The 18,172-nt window shown below is 46.1% G+C and overlaps 1 protein-coding gene across 1 annotated transcript; it reads right to left on the bottom strand.

Annotated features, from left to right (window-relative positions):
* Positions 1-7,270: 7,270 nt before the first annotated feature.
* On the bottom strand, positions 7,271-18,116 carry cd109 (CD109 molecule). The gene is made up of 33 exons (XM_029849541.1): positions 16,377-18,116; positions 16,091-16,257; positions 15,984-16,012; positions 15,661-15,897; positions 15,444-15,569; positions 15,318-15,357; positions 15,153-15,234; positions 14,985-15,078; positions 14,766-14,907; positions 14,559-14,668; positions 14,044-14,304; positions 13,815-13,916; positions 13,689-13,751; positions 13,371-13,541; positions 13,148-13,300; positions 12,379-12,465; positions 12,198-12,270; positions 12,012-12,117; positions 11,797-11,914; positions 11,605-11,718; positions 11,167-11,385; positions 10,806-10,947; positions 10,441-10,617; positions 10,288-10,369; positions 9,994-10,222; positions 9,646-9,817; positions 9,330-9,520; positions 9,044-9,199; positions 8,914-8,979; positions 8,494-8,630; positions 8,078-8,234; positions 7,896-7,998; positions 7,271-7,745 (listed from the first exon to the last, which is right to left on the bottom strand). The coding sequence occupies exons 1-33, from the start codon at positions 16,445-16,447 to the stop codon at positions 7,561-7,563; spliced, it is 4,362 nt and encodes a 1,453-aa protein (XP_029705401.1). The 5' UTR covers positions 16,448-18,116; the 3' UTR covers positions 7,271-7,560.
* Positions 18,117-18,172: the final 56 nt, after the last annotated feature.

The raw sequence follows: 18,172 nt of genomic DNA, 5'->3' as shown, positions 1-18,172 counted from the left end.
AGACCCGACCTTCTCAGGAATATCGCTGCTGCTTTGTCTTCTGCAAGTCAGAAATGGATGGTTCTGGAGATTCAGGATGATCCCAGAACACCGTCGAGCTTTCTTCACAAATAAAACCATAAGCGTACTAACGTTCCCAGAGTTTTGGTGTTGCAGCAGCGTGCACGTTCACGCCACTGGCCGGTCAATAATAAGCTGCTGGAACCAGCACAGACTGGAACAGCTGAAGGTCCGTCTGACGGCCCGACCCTGGCAGAACAGGAGGAATTCGAACATATTTGGAGGGGACGCAGCAGCCTCTGCTCAGGATCTCTGGCCCTTTAAAGGAGCCTCAGCTCTCACAGAACCATGGGGATACGTGTTGGTTGTGATGAAACACTTCAGTAGCTTTACCGGGGGAAGGGAGAAGAAGTTGCACCTCCACCAATAAACATTGGATTTTTCACTTTCCATGAACGTCAAAACGTCAAACGTATGAGATTTAGCTCATCCTCAGTTGGCTGGAGGTTCCATCACTAAGCCCTGTGGCACGCCTCCAGTCACTGCTGATGGAAGAAAATGATTCAGGCGGGAGGAAAACGAGCGTTCCACATGGCGCTCGTGTGTTTGTGAAATCAATTTGTGGCTCCAGCGGTCTTGAAGCTCAGTCAGCACGCTGCCGAGCGTTTTTCACTCGGGGTAGGAGAAGAAAAACACAGCGAGCAACTTTTTATCGACAAATCTGTGCTTCAAAAATGAAGAAACAAAAGTCCTCGCCGCTTTCACCCTCCTGTGGCTAACCGTGTCCAGAAGATCAGAGAACCCCCGCAGCATCACAACCCCCGGATGACCACCCTAACTGAGCGCCCGACCTCCAGCTGGTTCACCTACAGGTGAATTATGGAGACTTGCAAAGGTCTCAGAGACCATCGGGGCAAAGGTTTCCTCTGCAGGTGGTGAGAGGAAAACACATGCAGGAGATGCCCCGGATGAAAGAGCATCAAATAATGAGGAGATCCATCACCTCAGGGAGGAAATCACCAGATCTTCTCATTTCTGTCAGAGATTAAAATTTAAAACATTCTCTCTTATCAGCAACTCACGAGTGTAAAGAAGTCAAAGATGAAACTGAGCAGCTTCTTCAGCTGGACATGACTCAGCTCTGTCTGGTGGCTTTTTGTCCTCCAAACGATGACCTTTGACCTCCACATTAATCTCTCCTTGTCCCCGTTCCCTGTTGTTTTCTGAAATGCCGTTCGTGATGCCGTCACAGCAACTAAAGCATCCAGGTCTGCGCTCGTCTTCAAAGGGCACCCGTACCTTTTTAAGGTGAGTTTTCAGCTCTATGGGGAGACATTCGGCACGCGACTGTCTGAGTTGTATCCAAAAATAAAGAAAGACGAAGGTCGATCCATCTAATAAGGTAAAGAGATCAACAAAAAAAGCCAAAAGCTTCTGTGGGAGGAAGCAAATGATTGGAGCTAAATGAATAATTCCCATTCACCCCTCTCAACCTGTCAAACAGTTATGATGCTGAAGACCTCTAAGACGTACTACATTCCTTTTAAATGTTGTTTATTATATTATACAAAATCCTTATGAGCTGGGCTTCTTTCTTTAACGCAGACGTCAGCTTTAACATTGTTTTCCTGAACCTTTGTCACATTTTTTGACCTCCTGATCACTGAGAAAGCTTCAATCTCCACTGAGAATTGGGATTCAACTGGAAATCTGGACAGATGGGTGGAGGCGGCAGCAGCAAATGTCCCTGTTTGAACCCATTTTCACCCCGTTCTTCACGGCCAGTAACAGACTGGTGACACGTGACCAGGGCAGTGCTGCTTTACATTACTGATCTATAAATCTTTATTGAAATGCACGGTTCCACATAAATGGAAGCTCTGGCTCTGCTGCTAATAGATTTCTGACGTCTTCCATCAACAGATGTTTTGACAAAAAGGACAGATAATCTGTGCTCAAGGACACTCGTAAACAATTCTGACATTTACGAGGATTTTCAAAATGGGAACTACAGGCATTTATTTTTCTACCCTCAGCATTTGAGAATCATCCAGATACGGTCGGCTTCACCAAAGCCTGAGTCCAAATGTTTGGTTCTAATCCGAGAAATGGAGCCGCAGAAAGTTCCAGAACCAAAGACCAACAATGTTGAAAACAAATGATCAAATGCAAGACAAGGCAGCAGGGAGGACGTTCCAACAACTCAGAGAACAAAGATCCGACAGGAGCCTGAGGAACAATTCCACCCAGGTGAGGCCAGTCGAAGACACAGGTGGAAAACACGAGGGGACAGTTGAGACTTAGAGCCTAAACCAGCAACATTCTCCTGTCATGACCTTCAACACTCAGATGTTTGGACCTGGAGGTTCTCCACAGACGTCTGCAGGTTTCTCCATTAATCTGCCTCAAAGGATCAATGATGCTGTTTCTTTTCTTCTAACATCCATCCTCATGAATGGCTTCAGACTCACCCAAGAGCTGAAGGCTCTTGACCTGACCCCCACAAAGGGGAGGAACCAGCTTCACCTCATGGTTCTGGTTGCATTGTTTGACCAGCTACTCTTTCTCTGGACCGTCCAGATTATCAGTGTTTCAGCTCCGCGCACGTTTATTCGGTCCCACACAAGAAAGCTCTAAATCTTCATTCATCATCCCACAAAAAAACTCATCCAGATAAAGTTTAATGTTAATATGATTTTTACTGTAACAAACTCTAAAATTCGAAAGCATTTCTGGTATTTTTGCTTTAAACCAACCCAAGTCCGCAGAATTCCAGCTTTTTAAATGTGCGACAGGTTCGGACAGAATAAAAAGTGTTTATTCGGGTCAAATTTGGTCCCTTCTTTGCCTTTTAGGCTTGAGAATGTTCTTATTAAACCAGTTAAATGCTTGAAACTCGATCTATCTCTAACCTTAACCAGTCCAAAACTGCACCCTCATACATTAGCTGGTGGACTCATCCCAACGGCACCACCCGCGCTCGTTGTTCAGGCCAACATTAAAAGGAAGCCCAGAGCCTGACCTTTGACCCCGTCAGCTGCAGGTTTTATCCTGCTCTCTGGATTTTACAGCTTCATTCATAAATCAGACCTCAGCGTCTGCTGACTTTACAATAACGGCTACCAGTCGACATTCTTTGAAGGTTTGAGTTGAGACCGTTTAAAAATGTTTATTCTTCCCTGCAGTGGATTATAGGTTAATGGACGCCAGCCCGTCCCCCCGGGAGACACTTTTCCATTGTAATGCCACAGGGAAGGGCCACAAACGCTGCCAGTGTCGAGCAAAGTTCGTTCCATAAACGCATCATAGGCGGTTTCGTGGAATTCTGCCGTCTGCCTTAAGGGAAAATGATTTTTACATTAGAAAATAATAATAAAGGTTTTGGTGACACTTCCAATAAACCAAAGTTTCTGTCTGTCTGTTGCAACAAACTCTTAAAAACTTAAAGTTTTGCTGAAGGAGAAAAAAAAGTTTTATGGTCATTCTGAAATATTTCCATGTTAACAGAAGTCAAAATCTGTTCAAGGTCCAAGAGAAAGTTCAGTTTCAACAGTCTGGCTCTCAAACTGGAGCCTGATGTTTCCAGGAGCCACAGAAAACTACGGTGGCTGTTGGGGGACAAACTGTTGGCTTTTTACACGTTATCCCAGACAACCACAATTTTAGATGCATTCAGAAAAGACTATTTGAATCCTGGTTGCTTTACGCTGTAAACGTGACCAACAGAGGTCAGAACACCAGGTAGGAAACAACAGTGTCACGCCTGTCAGATGACCACCAGATTTACCCCACCTCAACCTTGAATCTGTCTGCTTTCAGATGATCCCAAACCTTTACTCAAATCATTCAGAAACGTTATGAAAGTTCATCAAGATGCCAAGTGGGTTTACGTGGATTTTAGGCAGTAATCTTTGTAACCTTATGATGGGTTGTTTTTATTTCTCTTTTATTTTCTCTGGTCTGGGCTATTAGTTTAGTCCAACTCAGGGATGGCAAGGAGGCGGAGTCTGAATGAAACCACCACCTTCTGAACTACAGGCCTGTTTTAAAGGCTGCATTTCTCAAGAGTTACTATAGATTCCTGCTGTCATACCTGAACAAACAGAAACACTCAAACCAATCAGCTCCTCTGTCATCTGATCCCTCACATGTGGCCCCCGCTCTGATCCCGCATGGAACCTTCCATCATCAGCACACCTGCAGGAGCTCACAGGCGTCCATGTGTCCGTCCGCCAGACCAAACACTGACGTCAGACCCCTCGACCTGGAGCATGAAGATTTGTTTACGAGCGTCGTGAACACAGCAGCCAATGAGGAGCCGGAATGTCTGGAGACCATCTGTTACCATTTGGGGTTAACGCCTTCATCGTCATCATCATCATCACCATCATCAAGAACCATCAAGTCTCTGATTAATTACCTGCTGTGCAATGGCTCTAAAAATAATCAGATCAAACCTTTTCAGTTTCAGGTTTAAACGTATCTTGACAAGAATAACAGATCAGTAATGATGCAAATGAAAGACTTGAGAACGTCTGAAAGCAAAGCTCCAAAACGTCTTCAAACCTGCCTCTTCTGGACCCAAGACAGGAAGTTCCAGCAGCCTGCTGGGTCCAGACAGACTTCCAGTGTCTGATGGTGGGGAACTGTCCCAGAGTCCCTCGACTGCTGCCAGAACAGCTAATAAATCGCAGCCTGTTGTGTTTTACTAGGAGTTGAGCATCTTCATCTTCTCTGGCCGATGTGAAGCATCGCAGCAGATCATCAGCGTGATGCGGTCTCCTCAGAAACCCTTTGATGTCACTCAGAGATCACAATCTCACAACTCTTCACATCCATCAAAGATTAGAACAATCTAAATCTCAAGCGTTTTCTTGTGTATTTGCTGCCTGTTTTGGGGAGATGGAGGTGCTCCAGCAGCACCTCCAAGCTGAGCTGAAACCTGATCAAGCTTGATTGGATGTAACGGGAGAAGAACAACCCCCAGAAACCAAGCAGAGAGTCTGAAATGTGGCCGTAAACCTCAGATTCGAGCCCAAGTTTCCATCAGGTGATTCTCTGCAGCGTCAGCTGGTTATTATAAGATTCAGCCTGAACTTCAGAGGGACAGAGCAGACCCACCAGCAGAGCACTTCTCCAGAACCTTCTCCACCATCCTGACCTCAACAAGCAGGAATCACATTTGTTTTGGCTCCTGAAAACCACCAACCAACAACGATGATGCTATGACCCAAACGCTCCGACAAACAACACACAGCTTTGGTTTCAGGATCAGAGACGCTTTTTCCTCTCCAGCTTGGCCCCACAAAAACAAACGGAGGCCAGTTGCAGCCGGAGACTCATCGGTGTCGGTCCGATCCAGGTCTCCCGAAACCGCCGACACCTCTGACCGTCGACCGGCGCTCATCTGCTCAGATGACATCATCGCTGCTGGCTGCTGGAATTTAGCGCTGAGACACAAATGGGAGAAGAAAGGAGCCACTTCAGACACGGATCCACCCTAAACACGGAGCTCACACAAACACCTTTGACGTTGATTTTAACAAGCAAAGATGGTTACCAGGGGGACAGACTCTCCATCGTTTTGACTGAAACTGGTGACCATCTCTACTTTCACATCATCAAATCAGAGTGAGTCGAGTCTTTTCCTCTGAGGACAAAAACACCTTCATGGCAGAAAGTGAGATAAAACACTGATTCTATATTTCCCTCATTAGCATTAGCCGGAGCTCCAGGTCCATCTGACTCCCATTAACAGTGGCAGCCAGGCGCTCACTCAAACCTCCATAAAAAGTTTCCCCTTGTTGCCTTTTGTCATGGAAAGTTGTTGGAAAGCTTGGAGGAAGGTTTGGGGGGCCTTTCTCGTTGCACTAAGCAAGTCTGCCACCTGCTGGTGAAGTAGGGGATGACATTAGGGACAACCTACTTGAAGGTGAAAAGGTTAAATGTCAGCAGGAGTGTCAGTCGAGGTCAACGACGACTTTATTGTAGCCTGTTTGTGTGTACTAATAATCATCACACACCAACACGGGTGATCTTGTAGGTCATTAAACATGTGAAATTATTGAGCCGACTCCTGAAAACGTTGTTCTGCAGTTCTGGGAGGGTTCTAAACACCTGGAAACATTGACACAAGAGGAGAACCTCCTCTTCTCTACTGACATAAAAATCTATATAAAATCAAACTCTTCCCAGTTGGAACTGTGGGAAGTCCTCAGCAGCTGTGAGCGTGTTGTCAGATTCAGGTCCAAGAGAAACAAGCTTCAGCTGATCAAACCCAGATGACAGCAGCTACAGGTTCTGACTCATGTACCAGAGGTTCCAAAGGTTCTGCCTCTGTGGCCAACATTGTGTAATCGTGACATTCCTGCGTCCTTTGATGTCCACCAGCATGAGTCTGCAGGACATGTGTTGACTGTGTGGCTCGTGTTTGGAGACGAATCCGCAAGGATGAAACATTCTGACATTCTGTCACGGCTGAACGATGAGTGAACTGCTGCAGCTTTGATCTTTCACATTTGATTTGGCCCAAATCATCTGAACCATCTCCATTCTCACAGGGAAAACAAGAGTTGGTTCTCAGGCCCAGGCTGACACAGTCACACAAGGAACAGGAAACTTCCACCTAACTTCTCAGCAAACATCAGGCGGGCAGCTTGACCTCTGACCTCGTCTCTGCAGCAGCATGAACTGATGGGGATTCTGCTGAACCTGTAACACACAGGTGTTCACTGGTGCGCTCTGGGCCCGCCTGCTGCAGAGCAACTCAGGTTCTGTCCTCTAGTCGGTTGCTTTGTGGACTCAGTCAGCAGAATTGCTGTGGACTGTGGCAGGGTCTCAGATCAGTACTGAAATACATCACATTTTCCAACACAAAATCATATAATGTGTATGTTGTGCAGGGCTGTAGCTCCAAATGCCCCCTGGTGGCCAACTCTGGTATGACACCAGATTTCCCTTTACGACAAGTCATTGAATACATTTCATTAATTGTTGCTGCATGCGCTAAACATGGGGAGAGTAAATCACAATATTGAAGGTTTGCTCATAAACACCCTGTTTGATTTTAATCCATTAACTTGATGCGTTCGGATAATTGTCATACGCACAGAAGATTAATGCCGACACAACAATTCTGACTAAGAAAAGGTCCTGGTGGCTGTTGTTCGGGATGGGGGGGAGATGAATGAATAAAGAAATAAAATAAATAGATATAGTTTCTTTTAAACTAAGGAAACACCATGAAAAACAGATTATACCAAGTAAAATGTTCAATTTCAATATATTTATTCAACATTCTAGTGTCAGGTAAAACTGATCAGAATCAAAGCAGAACACTGAAAACTCTTTTTATAGTAACAATTAAGAGGCTTCAGTTCTGCTGTGTATTAATCAGGCTGTTCATTTGTAATTTGTGGATGAATTCCTCCTGGTAGCTGTGCCAGTTTAAAATCATGATCTATATCTATCAATCCATTGATTTTCATCTTGATTCATCAGTTGATTCTTTTCGACCAACAAAGTGAATTTTTTTTTCTAGTTTACACTTCTGAAATGTATCTAGCAGTTGAAGAAGACGAGGAACAGAGCGGGCCATAAACAGCTGAGCAGGATGCCGTGTCTGCTCAGCGTCGCCGCGTCATCAAAGATGCTTCCAGTGCAGTCGTCCTCCAGTTCACTGCAGAGGTCACTGGAGGTCAGCTCCTTCCTCCAGTCTGAGTTGTACGTCTGCGTTGTCCTCCGAGCTGTCAGACAGGGTCAAAGATCAGCTTGCCACTCAAGCTTTAACATAAAATACTTTGGTAAAGTTGAAACTCTTAAGGAAATGTCAATCTATCCAGCGTTTGAGGCCATTTTTGATATCTGATATCTGAAAAGAATTAATGTTTCCTTACATGTTTCATAATAATCATATATGATCACGCTGGCTTCCTGGACTCTGGCAACCTTGTTCTCGATGATCAGGGGGAGGGTCAGGCACATCTCCTCAGTCGTTACCTGGAAACACGCATCTCGCGCTGTTCTCGGTTGTTCACTCACTCAGACAGACAGACAGACCACAAATCCACAAGCTTACAGAGTCCAGGTACACGATGACTTTCCCTGGCATTGTCTCCACTTTTTTAACAATGTCGTTGATTTGAATTCCGTCTGGGGACAAGACAAAGCCGCTCAGCAGTCCGACCTCCATGAGGGCCATCCCAGTAGCATTCAGAGACAGACCCTTGACCAGACTGCCGAGGCGAGAGAACAAGCAGAAATATCACCCACTTGAGACTCCAAATAATGTCAGTCAGGTGGTTACCAGGACAACGCTACACCGCTTAAGTTAAACATTAATTAGAAAATGTCTTCAGCTTCTTCACAAGTACCAGCAGAACCCGGCAGAATGAAACACAGAATATCCTCAACCTGCCACCTGAGCCAAAACATCAGCAGTTTAGCTCATGTCAGGTGTCCTGAGGTGGCGCCACAGTATAGCAGAGATCAAACCTGGAGCAGATGAACAGGTGAGCAGCATGTGAGTCCAAGTCAAACAGCTTCACATTCAGATGGAAGGCCTCGGCTTCATGTGTGTCTCGCCGTTTCCTCATTAGCCCATGGCTCCACACGTTGTAAAAGACGTTCAGCTGGCAGGATAAATAAGAAAAAAGCCACAATGCTATCAAATATGTACATATTCACAATGTGCAAACAAGAATTAAATTCTTAATTTTGCTGAAAACAGGGAATAAAACCAAAATAATGAGAGTAAAAACCATACATATAAGCATATTTCTAAACAAGAATGACAATCAAAATGTAATTTGAATTAAATGGTCATGTAATCTCTTGTCACCACAGTGATTATGCAGATACGATGACGTGAATATTGACCACTAGGCGGCGCAATTGAAAGTTCTTCTGTCCTACCTGAAAGAGAGCGAGGCCCCGCCCCTCTGCAGTCACCTGGAGGTGGAGCCCCTCCTCCGCTTCGATCTAAAAGAGAATGAAGCTAATTTGAGATAAATGGCCTCGTTTGGGGGCATGCAGCTGGTCTGACCTGCCGACTCTGATGAAGCAGGTAGTTGTTGTGGTCGATGTAGAAGACGGCGACAGCGGCGGCCTCATCCGTGTCCACCCTCACGGTGAGGTCGATGTCATGTGACTGGCTCAGTGCTGCCCACGTGGCCAGTGCCTGCAGCGCCACCACCGTGTCCTAACCAACAGAAAGTCAGAGGATTGCCATGGTAACCCCAGTTGCCATCTTTACATTTCTTTTTTAAATCCCACGATTGCTCTTCTTCCAGGGAAGGTCTGCGTCTGTGTTCCGGGTTTCCGTGTCTCACCTGAGTGCCCCTGAAGCCCCCCCTGTCGTTGCGCTGCTGGCTGAGCCACTTCATGAGTTTCACGCCTTCCGCGATCAGACCAAGTTTGTGTTGGGTCAGCAATACGTAGGCCGTCATCTCGATGTCTGCAGAGCGAGGTTGCCACGACGACGACGCGCCTGCATTGGGGGAAGACCACGTGGGAACGCCATCTGCATCCACACAAAACCGGAGAGAATTGACCTCGTGTTGGGAATTACTTCTTTAAATGTAACAGCACATCCCGATGACTGGGGAAAGTAGAGCCACTAATCTGGAATGGACAGCCCATAATTACCTTTCAGCTCAGCTCGTCCGATCAGGTCCTGCAGTGCGGTCTCGGCGCTGGAGCTGCCGGCCAGAGCCAGAGCGTAGGCGACCAGGCTGAGGCTGTAGTTGCTGGTGATGCCCAGTGCCAGACGGGTCTCCAGGAACATGAGAGCTTCAGTCACCTGAGCACCATACTGACCCTGACAGGTGAGAACAGGAAACGGGTTTGTGAGGTCCAACAGCTTCCAGATGAAACTTCTCTCTGTGGTTAAATGCTGGAGGCTTTATTTGATTTATCTGAAGCTCTCCTGTGTGGTAAAGACGTTGTAAATGTTGTAAAGATACAGCCCATGAATAAAGATGAAGTGTTCCTCACGCTGATGTTCTGGTCCTCCATCAGAGCGATGAAGACATAGGCTGTGAGGGAAACGGGACCGTCCAGGCCTCCTTGTAGCTCTGTGTGGATTACTCTGCCATGCTCTTCAAATCTGCCATCGACTCCCTGCTGGAAGATCAACCAGGCTGCCACCGTCTCCAGCACGTTGGCTTCGATGCTTATGAATGGCCGCGCCTGCAGGAAGCAGCGCAGCACAAAGGCCGACAGCCTGCAGAGACCCTTGGTCAGTGTTTCGCAGGTGTTTTTCCACAGGTGCAACCGTGTGAGACGCACCAGGTGCTTCCAGCTGCGTCGCTGTTGCCGAAGGCGCTGAAGGAGCCATCGGCCCTCTGATAGGTCAGCTCTCGTTCATAACCTGGTGAGGAACGCATGCGTCATCGGATGTGGACAACGCATCGGAAAAAATCATCTGCACAGGAGAAGGACCTGAGGTCATGTACGCGATGGCTCTGGCTGTGGTCTCGGCATCCGCCGTCCCTGTGGCGTTCAGGTACTGCAGCACGTAGACGTTCGGGGCAAAGTTGATCATGTTCTGTTCCCCGCAGCCGTGAGGCATCCGGATCAGATCCTCCAGGCCATTGATGGATGGACCGAGAATGTCGCCTTTGGGACAAATCAGACCACAATTTATTTGATTTAAACTTAAACTTAGACTTAAACTTACCAGCAGAACGTCAGTGTTGCCGACGGCAACAGTAATGACTGAGACATGCTGAAAGCCGCTGGAGTCCAACAGACCCAAGAGGACAGAAGATCTCAGTGGATCTGGTTCTTTCTCACTGTGAACGTACCCACGACCGTCACTGACACCCTGTCACTGCCCATCACAAAGTCAGCCGGAAAGTTGAAGGTCACGTGTCTGGAAAGGCTGGGCTGTGAGGAGGACACCTCCAACAAGAGGGAGGTGGAGAAGAACTGCTCCAGTCCTTCAGCCTGCACAAACCCAACACAGATGCCTGTCAGAGAGCTGCAAACATCAAATTTCCCTTTTTATTTCGTGCTTCGGTTCCAAAATATTTTCACTCCTGGTGCAAACCAAACTGAGAGATGAGATTTCCTCCAGCAATATTGGCCATTTACAACACCTTTCAACACTTCTTTGAACTGAATTATTCACTTTTTCACAACTGTGTCTGGTAATTCCAAAGGCACCTTGACGGTCACTGTCCTGCGGACAGAGTCGGACGCTGTCGGCGTCATGGCTTTCACAGAGATGGGAATCTCTCCAAGGACCAGCGGTCTGATGGGAATGTGGACGGATGCCCCGCCTTGACTCTCCACAAACACACGGTTAACAATGGGCGCGGTGAGGCCGTCGCGGTCCGGGAAGACGAAGTGGAACGCGTCACTCTCCGCAACAATCACTGTGACCTGACAACAAAGGCAGTGAAAATCCACCCGCATCACCTGAGATGCAGGTTTTTCTGCACAAAGATGGTAGAGAGGGACACAAAAGCTGATTGTTGTAACTAAATATCAAATTAAGAGGGGGAGGGAGGATTTCTAGTTTTACTGCTCTTGTTGCAGATGCAGAGGCTAAAGTTCAGTCGTTGTGCCGATTAAAAGAAGCAGTGTGACTATTAGACTAACCTCAACGTCATGTGGAAGGTAGTTGAACAGAACCACCCCCAGCAGCAGCTCCTCTCCTCGGATAACGGAGGCAGGAAGATTCAAGGACAGGAAGAAATCCTTGAAGGCTGTGAGCTGCAGAAAAAGCAGGAGGAAACCACCTCAGCAGGTAGAAGAATAGACGAAAAGCTCATCTAGAGCAGGATTAAATACCTCCACAGGCGCCTCCCCAAATCCCAAACCGAGGTTCTCAGACATAACGAAGGCAGTGGCGACCCACGTGGTCAATCTGTCTGGAACAATCGCCTGGATGGCTGAGGAAACCGAATCACTGCAAAAACAACCCCCAAAATGTATGTTCTTCATTACAGGAGCAATATGACCACAGCTGACAGGCTTTTCTAAGGTTTTGATCATGGAGGCTGCACCCTGTGTTGACATCCGTCCAGATCCACGTCTCCTGAACGTGTCCCCAGATGTTCTCATCTTCCTCCATACCGTTTCCTTCCTCCTTGTGAACTCGTCCATCCTCTGCTGCTCAGAGGACGAGAAGGTTCATCTTTAATACTGCTGGATCACACTGAAACATTTGAAAGTTCATCCTTAAGACTTACGCAACACTTCGGGATTCGGGCGATGATTTTGTGCGTGCAAAGTGGCATCAGTGAGGACCACCAGGTCACAAATCTGCACAGGTTTCACAACACAGTAGACGATTTCAGCGGGTTCAGACAAACAACCAATCGAAAGGATGTTTCTGCAGAACCCACCTTGAACACAGAACCCAGAACCCACCTTGAACACAGAGTACGGATCACCCATTCTGAAACCGAAATAAGCCTCGAGTGATGGCAGCCCATAGTGCGCCATCTCCTGAAGTACCTGTGAAACCAACACCAGCGTTATGGCAGCATCTGTTGTTGAAGCTGAACAGAGCGGTAAAGCATTATTGTTGAAAACCTCTGTGACCCAGCTGAAATACAAGCCCGCCACATTCACAATGGCTTGATACTGGGATGCAGACTGGGTTTCACACAAACCTGTTGGGGACGTTTTGTCAGGAAAACCTGGGCGTAAAAGGAAAATTACTCTTAAAAATAAAACCCAGAGGAGCCTGAAGAAGCTTGTGGGACAATGACACTCCACCCTGTAAACGATGCTGCTGATCATCCTCCTCAGCCTAGGAGAGCAGCGGGAACATCTCAGTTGATTCATGCATCCAAAGGGGACCTTCTGCTGGTTTGTTCGGAATCATTTCATGCCTCTGAATGTCGTCTCTCTTTGGTGGCACCCTCCTTTGATGACCCAGCTGTGTTTTTAGACCTTGTTTGTGGAATTAAAGTATGTTTTGGGCTAAATTGAGGATCCAAACCCCTGCTGTGTCAAACTGGTATCACAGCCTGCTGCAGCAGGCGAGGCAGTTAGCTGGACTGCTAGCTAGCTGGGAACTCTTATTGGCAAGTGTGGAAATGTTTGAAGAAGAGCTTCGGCTAATTTTTCAACATAACATGTTCATTGCGACAACGCTATTAGTGTTAGCTTAGGTCAGCAAACAACGACTCACACTATCTTTGTTGATGTTGTGGTGTGAACCCTCCCTCTTTGTTGCCTTGTCAACCACCAGTACCGCAACTAGAGAGGCAGGCTCCGCCGCGGTGACCCTCAGTGCCACGTCTTCTCCAGGCTCCACCTCAGTGTCGCTCCAGCTCAAAGACACCTGCCGGTCATGGAGCAGACGATCTATCAACAGCTGATCTCAGGTCGGTGGTGAAAAATGTACCTTTCACCTTGTTAAAGGTTTGAGTGATGGGCAGCTGCATCACGTCATTGACAATTTCCCCACTTGGATGGACGCAGTAGACGAGGATACAGGCCAGCGGAGCCCAGCTGAATTCTGGGACCAGAGATACATTCGCAGTACTTGTCCCAGCAGAAACCACCTGACCTTTGGCCTTGACCTTCACACAGAACACACAAAGTTGGCCCTTTTCCCACATATTAGGCTTTAACATTGATTATTTTGGGATGAAAGGATACACAAATAAAAGATTTATTCCTTTTATTTAAATGAGAGAATGATTTCAGAGTGCCACTGTGTTACTCACCAAGTAGTGAATCTCCGACACTGGAAAGTTGCTTTCGATGTGCAAGGTGACAGGTGAGCCTACCTGATAGAGAACAGGGCTATCATAAAAGGGCTCTTTGGTCTCCTAGGAGTCTCTCTGGGTTACCTGCACAGGTGTGGGAGGCTTCTGAATCTGCAAATATGAGTGACTGGGGGAGGAGTAGGTCCTGTAGAGCTGCAGGCTGTTGTGACTGTCCTCAAAATAAGCCTGAACACAGAAGGAACATGTGTGTGACTGACCATGTTTCCGGAGGTAAATGCAGGTGGTCCAATTATACACTCTTCTACAATTAGTTGCCTAAAGAGACTGATGTGATTTTAAAAAGTAATCTTACATCAATTGTGAGCATTTCGGTGTTGTTTTTGATCGGAATATGCAGGTATATAAGTCCATCAGCGGAGATGGGAAACTCCATTTCTTCTGCCTCAATAGGAGAAGGGAGAACTGATGAGTTCAATGTGTGAGCACCCAGTTCCACCATCTCATCCACCTTCCAATTCCAGGGATTTTGTATTTTTTGCATCACTGACACACGAACAGACTTCTGTTGATCCTCCAATGACAACTGCTTGTTGTCAAATGTAGATATTTTCAGCTACAAAAGTAGAGAAAACAGGTGAAAATGTGCAAAATGTAATCTGTCTATGCAGATGACACTCTCTTATCCATTTTCTTGTCCATGATAGGATAATATTATATTCCAAACTGAAGATTAGTTGTTAAAGTATCTCTTGATTGGAAAGTGAATCACAAATCATGAGAGAAAGGATTTGATTTACAGATGTTTAATACCACAATGTCACTGCTAAATTTGTACAATGACATGACAAAGATTAACATTGTGCTCACCGTGGCAACAAAGTTCAGAGCTGGTCTTAATATCTTGGTGTAACTCTCAAAGCAAATTTCATATCTGAATTTTGCAACGGACACTGTTGTGACACTGTTGCACGTGAAGCCTGAAAGATGAGAAGAAGATCATGGTTTGTCTGATTATGGGATGTTTAATGACCTGATGGTGAAACAGACAACATACACAGATGTTGGATGTGTTACCTGTAAGGTGTTCTGTCACGTGCACCACGACAATCACAGCCTCATCGTCTGTGTATCCATCGTAAAACGCCATTCCCAGGTGGCTTTTTTCCATGTGCCGGTGCGCCGGAATGTCAAACATGAAGTCGGCCATTCCGTCAATCTAAAAAACCCTTAATTTCAGACTGTTGTGATCATCAGTCTGCTTCTGTTTGCCTACCACAGATTAAACACCGGTACCTGCATGTGCTCGTAAAAGGCATCCTCGCGACCATGAAGATGGTAGATGAAGGTCACGTTCACGTGTCCACGGACAGCTTCACCGTACAGGTACCTGCCCAGACCATAATATTATCACCATCACATAAAAGTAAAGAAGATTTAATAAAAACAAAAATGAGTTCTGACTTTGCGTGAACAGAGCCCTTCAGAACATCGTTGCGGTGAACCCGTTTTGGCACTTCTATTTTAACGTTGAACTCTGGCAAAACTGTAATCACACGATGAAGGAAAGGTTAGTTATCTGTAGTTATCTGTGATCAAAGGTCAAAGGTCAGTTCCAAGGGAACCCACCATATTTAGCCACTGTGAAATGCTTCTCAGTCCAAACACCCTGGGGAAAAAAGCTCTTTGTAGATGAATGCTCGTTTGTACTGGCCATAATTGGAGACTCGGCTCTCAAATGTGCGACACACTCACTGCGACGTTGGCAGCAATGCTCCACGGACCCACAGGTGGGTTTTCAGACAGCTGAAACTCTTTGGACACGACTCCGTGGACGCCTTCCACATCCAACCACTGTCTGAGCAAATTTCCTCTCGGATCCTGACACACGTCAGCAGAACTTCTCAAGTTAAATCGAAACTCGTCTGACAGGATGTTGGAGCCTACTTGTGCATGTTGGTTTACCACTCACTCTGACTGCGATGTCCACGGAGCCATTGTTGGGTTTCCCATCAAGTTTAATGGACACCACTCTGATCCTGACCGCCTGTCCTGGACAATAGCTGGGTTTGTCCATCTGAATGAAGGTGGAGACGCATTTGGGGTCGAAGTGCAGCTCCGTCTTGTTGGAGAAAACCTCAACATTGTTGACGTAACCTCTGACGTTCAGGTAGTAAGGAATACTGTGGCTGAACTCACTCTGCTGGATCTACAATGGACAACATTCTGTTCAGGAAGATCTGGATACATATGATTATTTCTGATCATAGGTGTTGGTTGTGTTGGTTTACTCACTGGTGGCAGAGTCAACAGTTGGGTTGAGCCTATAAAACAACATCATTTAGTTTCAAATAGTTAAATGTTGTATTTGTGTTTGGCTCATGACGTTGAGAAGCATTGACCTCCTTTGATGGTGGTGGAGTTCATGGCCACCTTCTGGTCTCCATGAATAATGTCAGCAGATACGAGGTGGGGTGAGGAGCTCAGGATGGTGACTGATATGGATGTGTGGGCGCCAGGGTGGAGGGATGTGGGGGCCAGCAGCAGGTAACAGGGCTGATGGTTGTGGCTGAAAAGACAAAATGGAACCTAAAGATCTGAATGTTAAACTGTTTGTGAAGACCAAATATTGGTTGTCCACAACATAATCAACTCATAACAGCGTGAGGATGATTGAGGTGTGATTACCTGTGTGTGATGCTCCTGGTGGAGGTGATCGCCATGAAGCCAAGGAGCCTCCAGAGCTGGACGCTCGTCATCGTGAAGTTCACCTGTGGAGATGCAGCTCACCACTGGAAACTGCTGACAGCTGCAGACTTCATACCTTTACATGGCTACGCCCACCTGACCTCCTCCTCCAGAGCATCACCTGTGTCGGTTTACCTGAGCCCTTGGGGGGGCTTTGTTTAGCACCTGAAACTGGGTGTGTTGGGAGATTTGCAGGTTTCCAGTTGACAGGTTTTTTTGTTTCTAACTGAAATCTGAGGCTCTTTTCAAACAAACAAACAAAAAAAACATTCATTAAAATCATAAAACTTGGTACAATCAGTTCTGAACGGATTTAACGAATAAAAGATTCCCGTTTATCTCTTTTCTAAATATCAGAGAAAATGGTTGTAATTCACAGCTTCAGCTGTAAGTGGTGATAAATGACAGGAATGCCACAGGTAATCAAATAAAATGACAAAATTAAGTGTGTTTTCATTTAATGTCTGAAGATTTTTGGCGCAAAGATGTTAATGATCATAGTGTAGTTGATAAATGTGGTTACTAAAAATGCATTTTCCTCTAAATCAGTTTAATCTAATGTTCAGTGATCTAAAGAATAAGTTTTATGCTTTATGCTTGTTTTATTGTTCAGGAGAGACACTAAAGTAAGAACTAAACTGAATTAAACTCTGGGTTGAGCAAATGTTATGATTTTGAAGGTATTTGTCCAAATGCAACTGGTCAAGTCAAGAATTATAAATAATTCCTATTCAAACCTTACAAAATTACAAATTCTGGTTTGTATTTTTCACATTCTTAAACGCTACTACTACTACTACTACTACTACTAATAGTAATAATAATAATAATGTTTATTTATACAGCACATCTCACAGAAAGGACTCACAAACACAAAAGGAAAATGAAAGTTTAAAAAAAATGTTTTTAAAGGATCTAACGGTTTGAATCACTAATTCCTGGAGGACTGTGCAAGACTGGAGAACTTCAAGGAGGGTTTTTGTCTCTGCAGGACAGGAGTGATGTTGCTGTCCTGCAGAGTCCTTTAAGGACACAAGGAGACCTGGAGACAAGGTTCAAACAGGACCAGCTGGCCATCATGGGGACGTCTCAATGTGGAGATCAACACCTTCAATACTTAGACCAGCTCTCACTCAGAAATGAAGATAAATAAGTGTGCAAAATCAGACGTTTCATTATAAACAGATCCAACGTCCAGTGGAGCAACCTGGATCACTGCGACAGGTGATCAGCTGTTGGATCAACTGATCCATCTCTGGTCCAGCACAACAGACCGACGACTCATCGAGGATCGGTCCAGAAAGCCCTGGCAGGACGTCCTGGCCAAGGTTCCCTGGACGGTCCTGGGGCGGGGAAGGGCTCCGACGGGAGGACGCGCTGAGGCGGCGCGTCCGGAGCTGCGCCATGGAAGGAAACCTGCCGCAAACACAGAAGATCGGACCGAGGACCAAGTCTGTCGGCTTGAGAGCATCGCAGCCGGTTTGAGGTGGGATCGTGACAAGGAAATTAATAAATAAAAAAAGTTAAAAACGGTAAAAGGCGCCATAGATGAGGCGCAGACAGTAGACGCCCGCTTTATTCGATAGACTATTTCATTCTTTATTGTAATTTTATCTAATTACTCATTATGATTTTTCCCCCCATGGGTGTTTATTGGTTGTTGTGACGACGTCTCAGATATCTGGATTCGTGTTTGTAAAAACAAAAATAGGACCCTCCTCTTCCAGGAATAGGTC

Source organism: Takifugu rubripes, chromosome 16 (assembly GCF_901000725.2).
Source record: "Takifugu rubripes chromosome 16, fTakRub1.2, whole genome shotgun sequence".
Classification (NCBI taxonomy): domain Eukaryota; kingdom Metazoa; phylum Chordata; class Actinopteri; order Tetraodontiformes; family Tetraodontidae; genus Takifugu; species Takifugu rubripes.
This window is presented reverse-complemented; position numbering and strand designations above follow the sequence as displayed.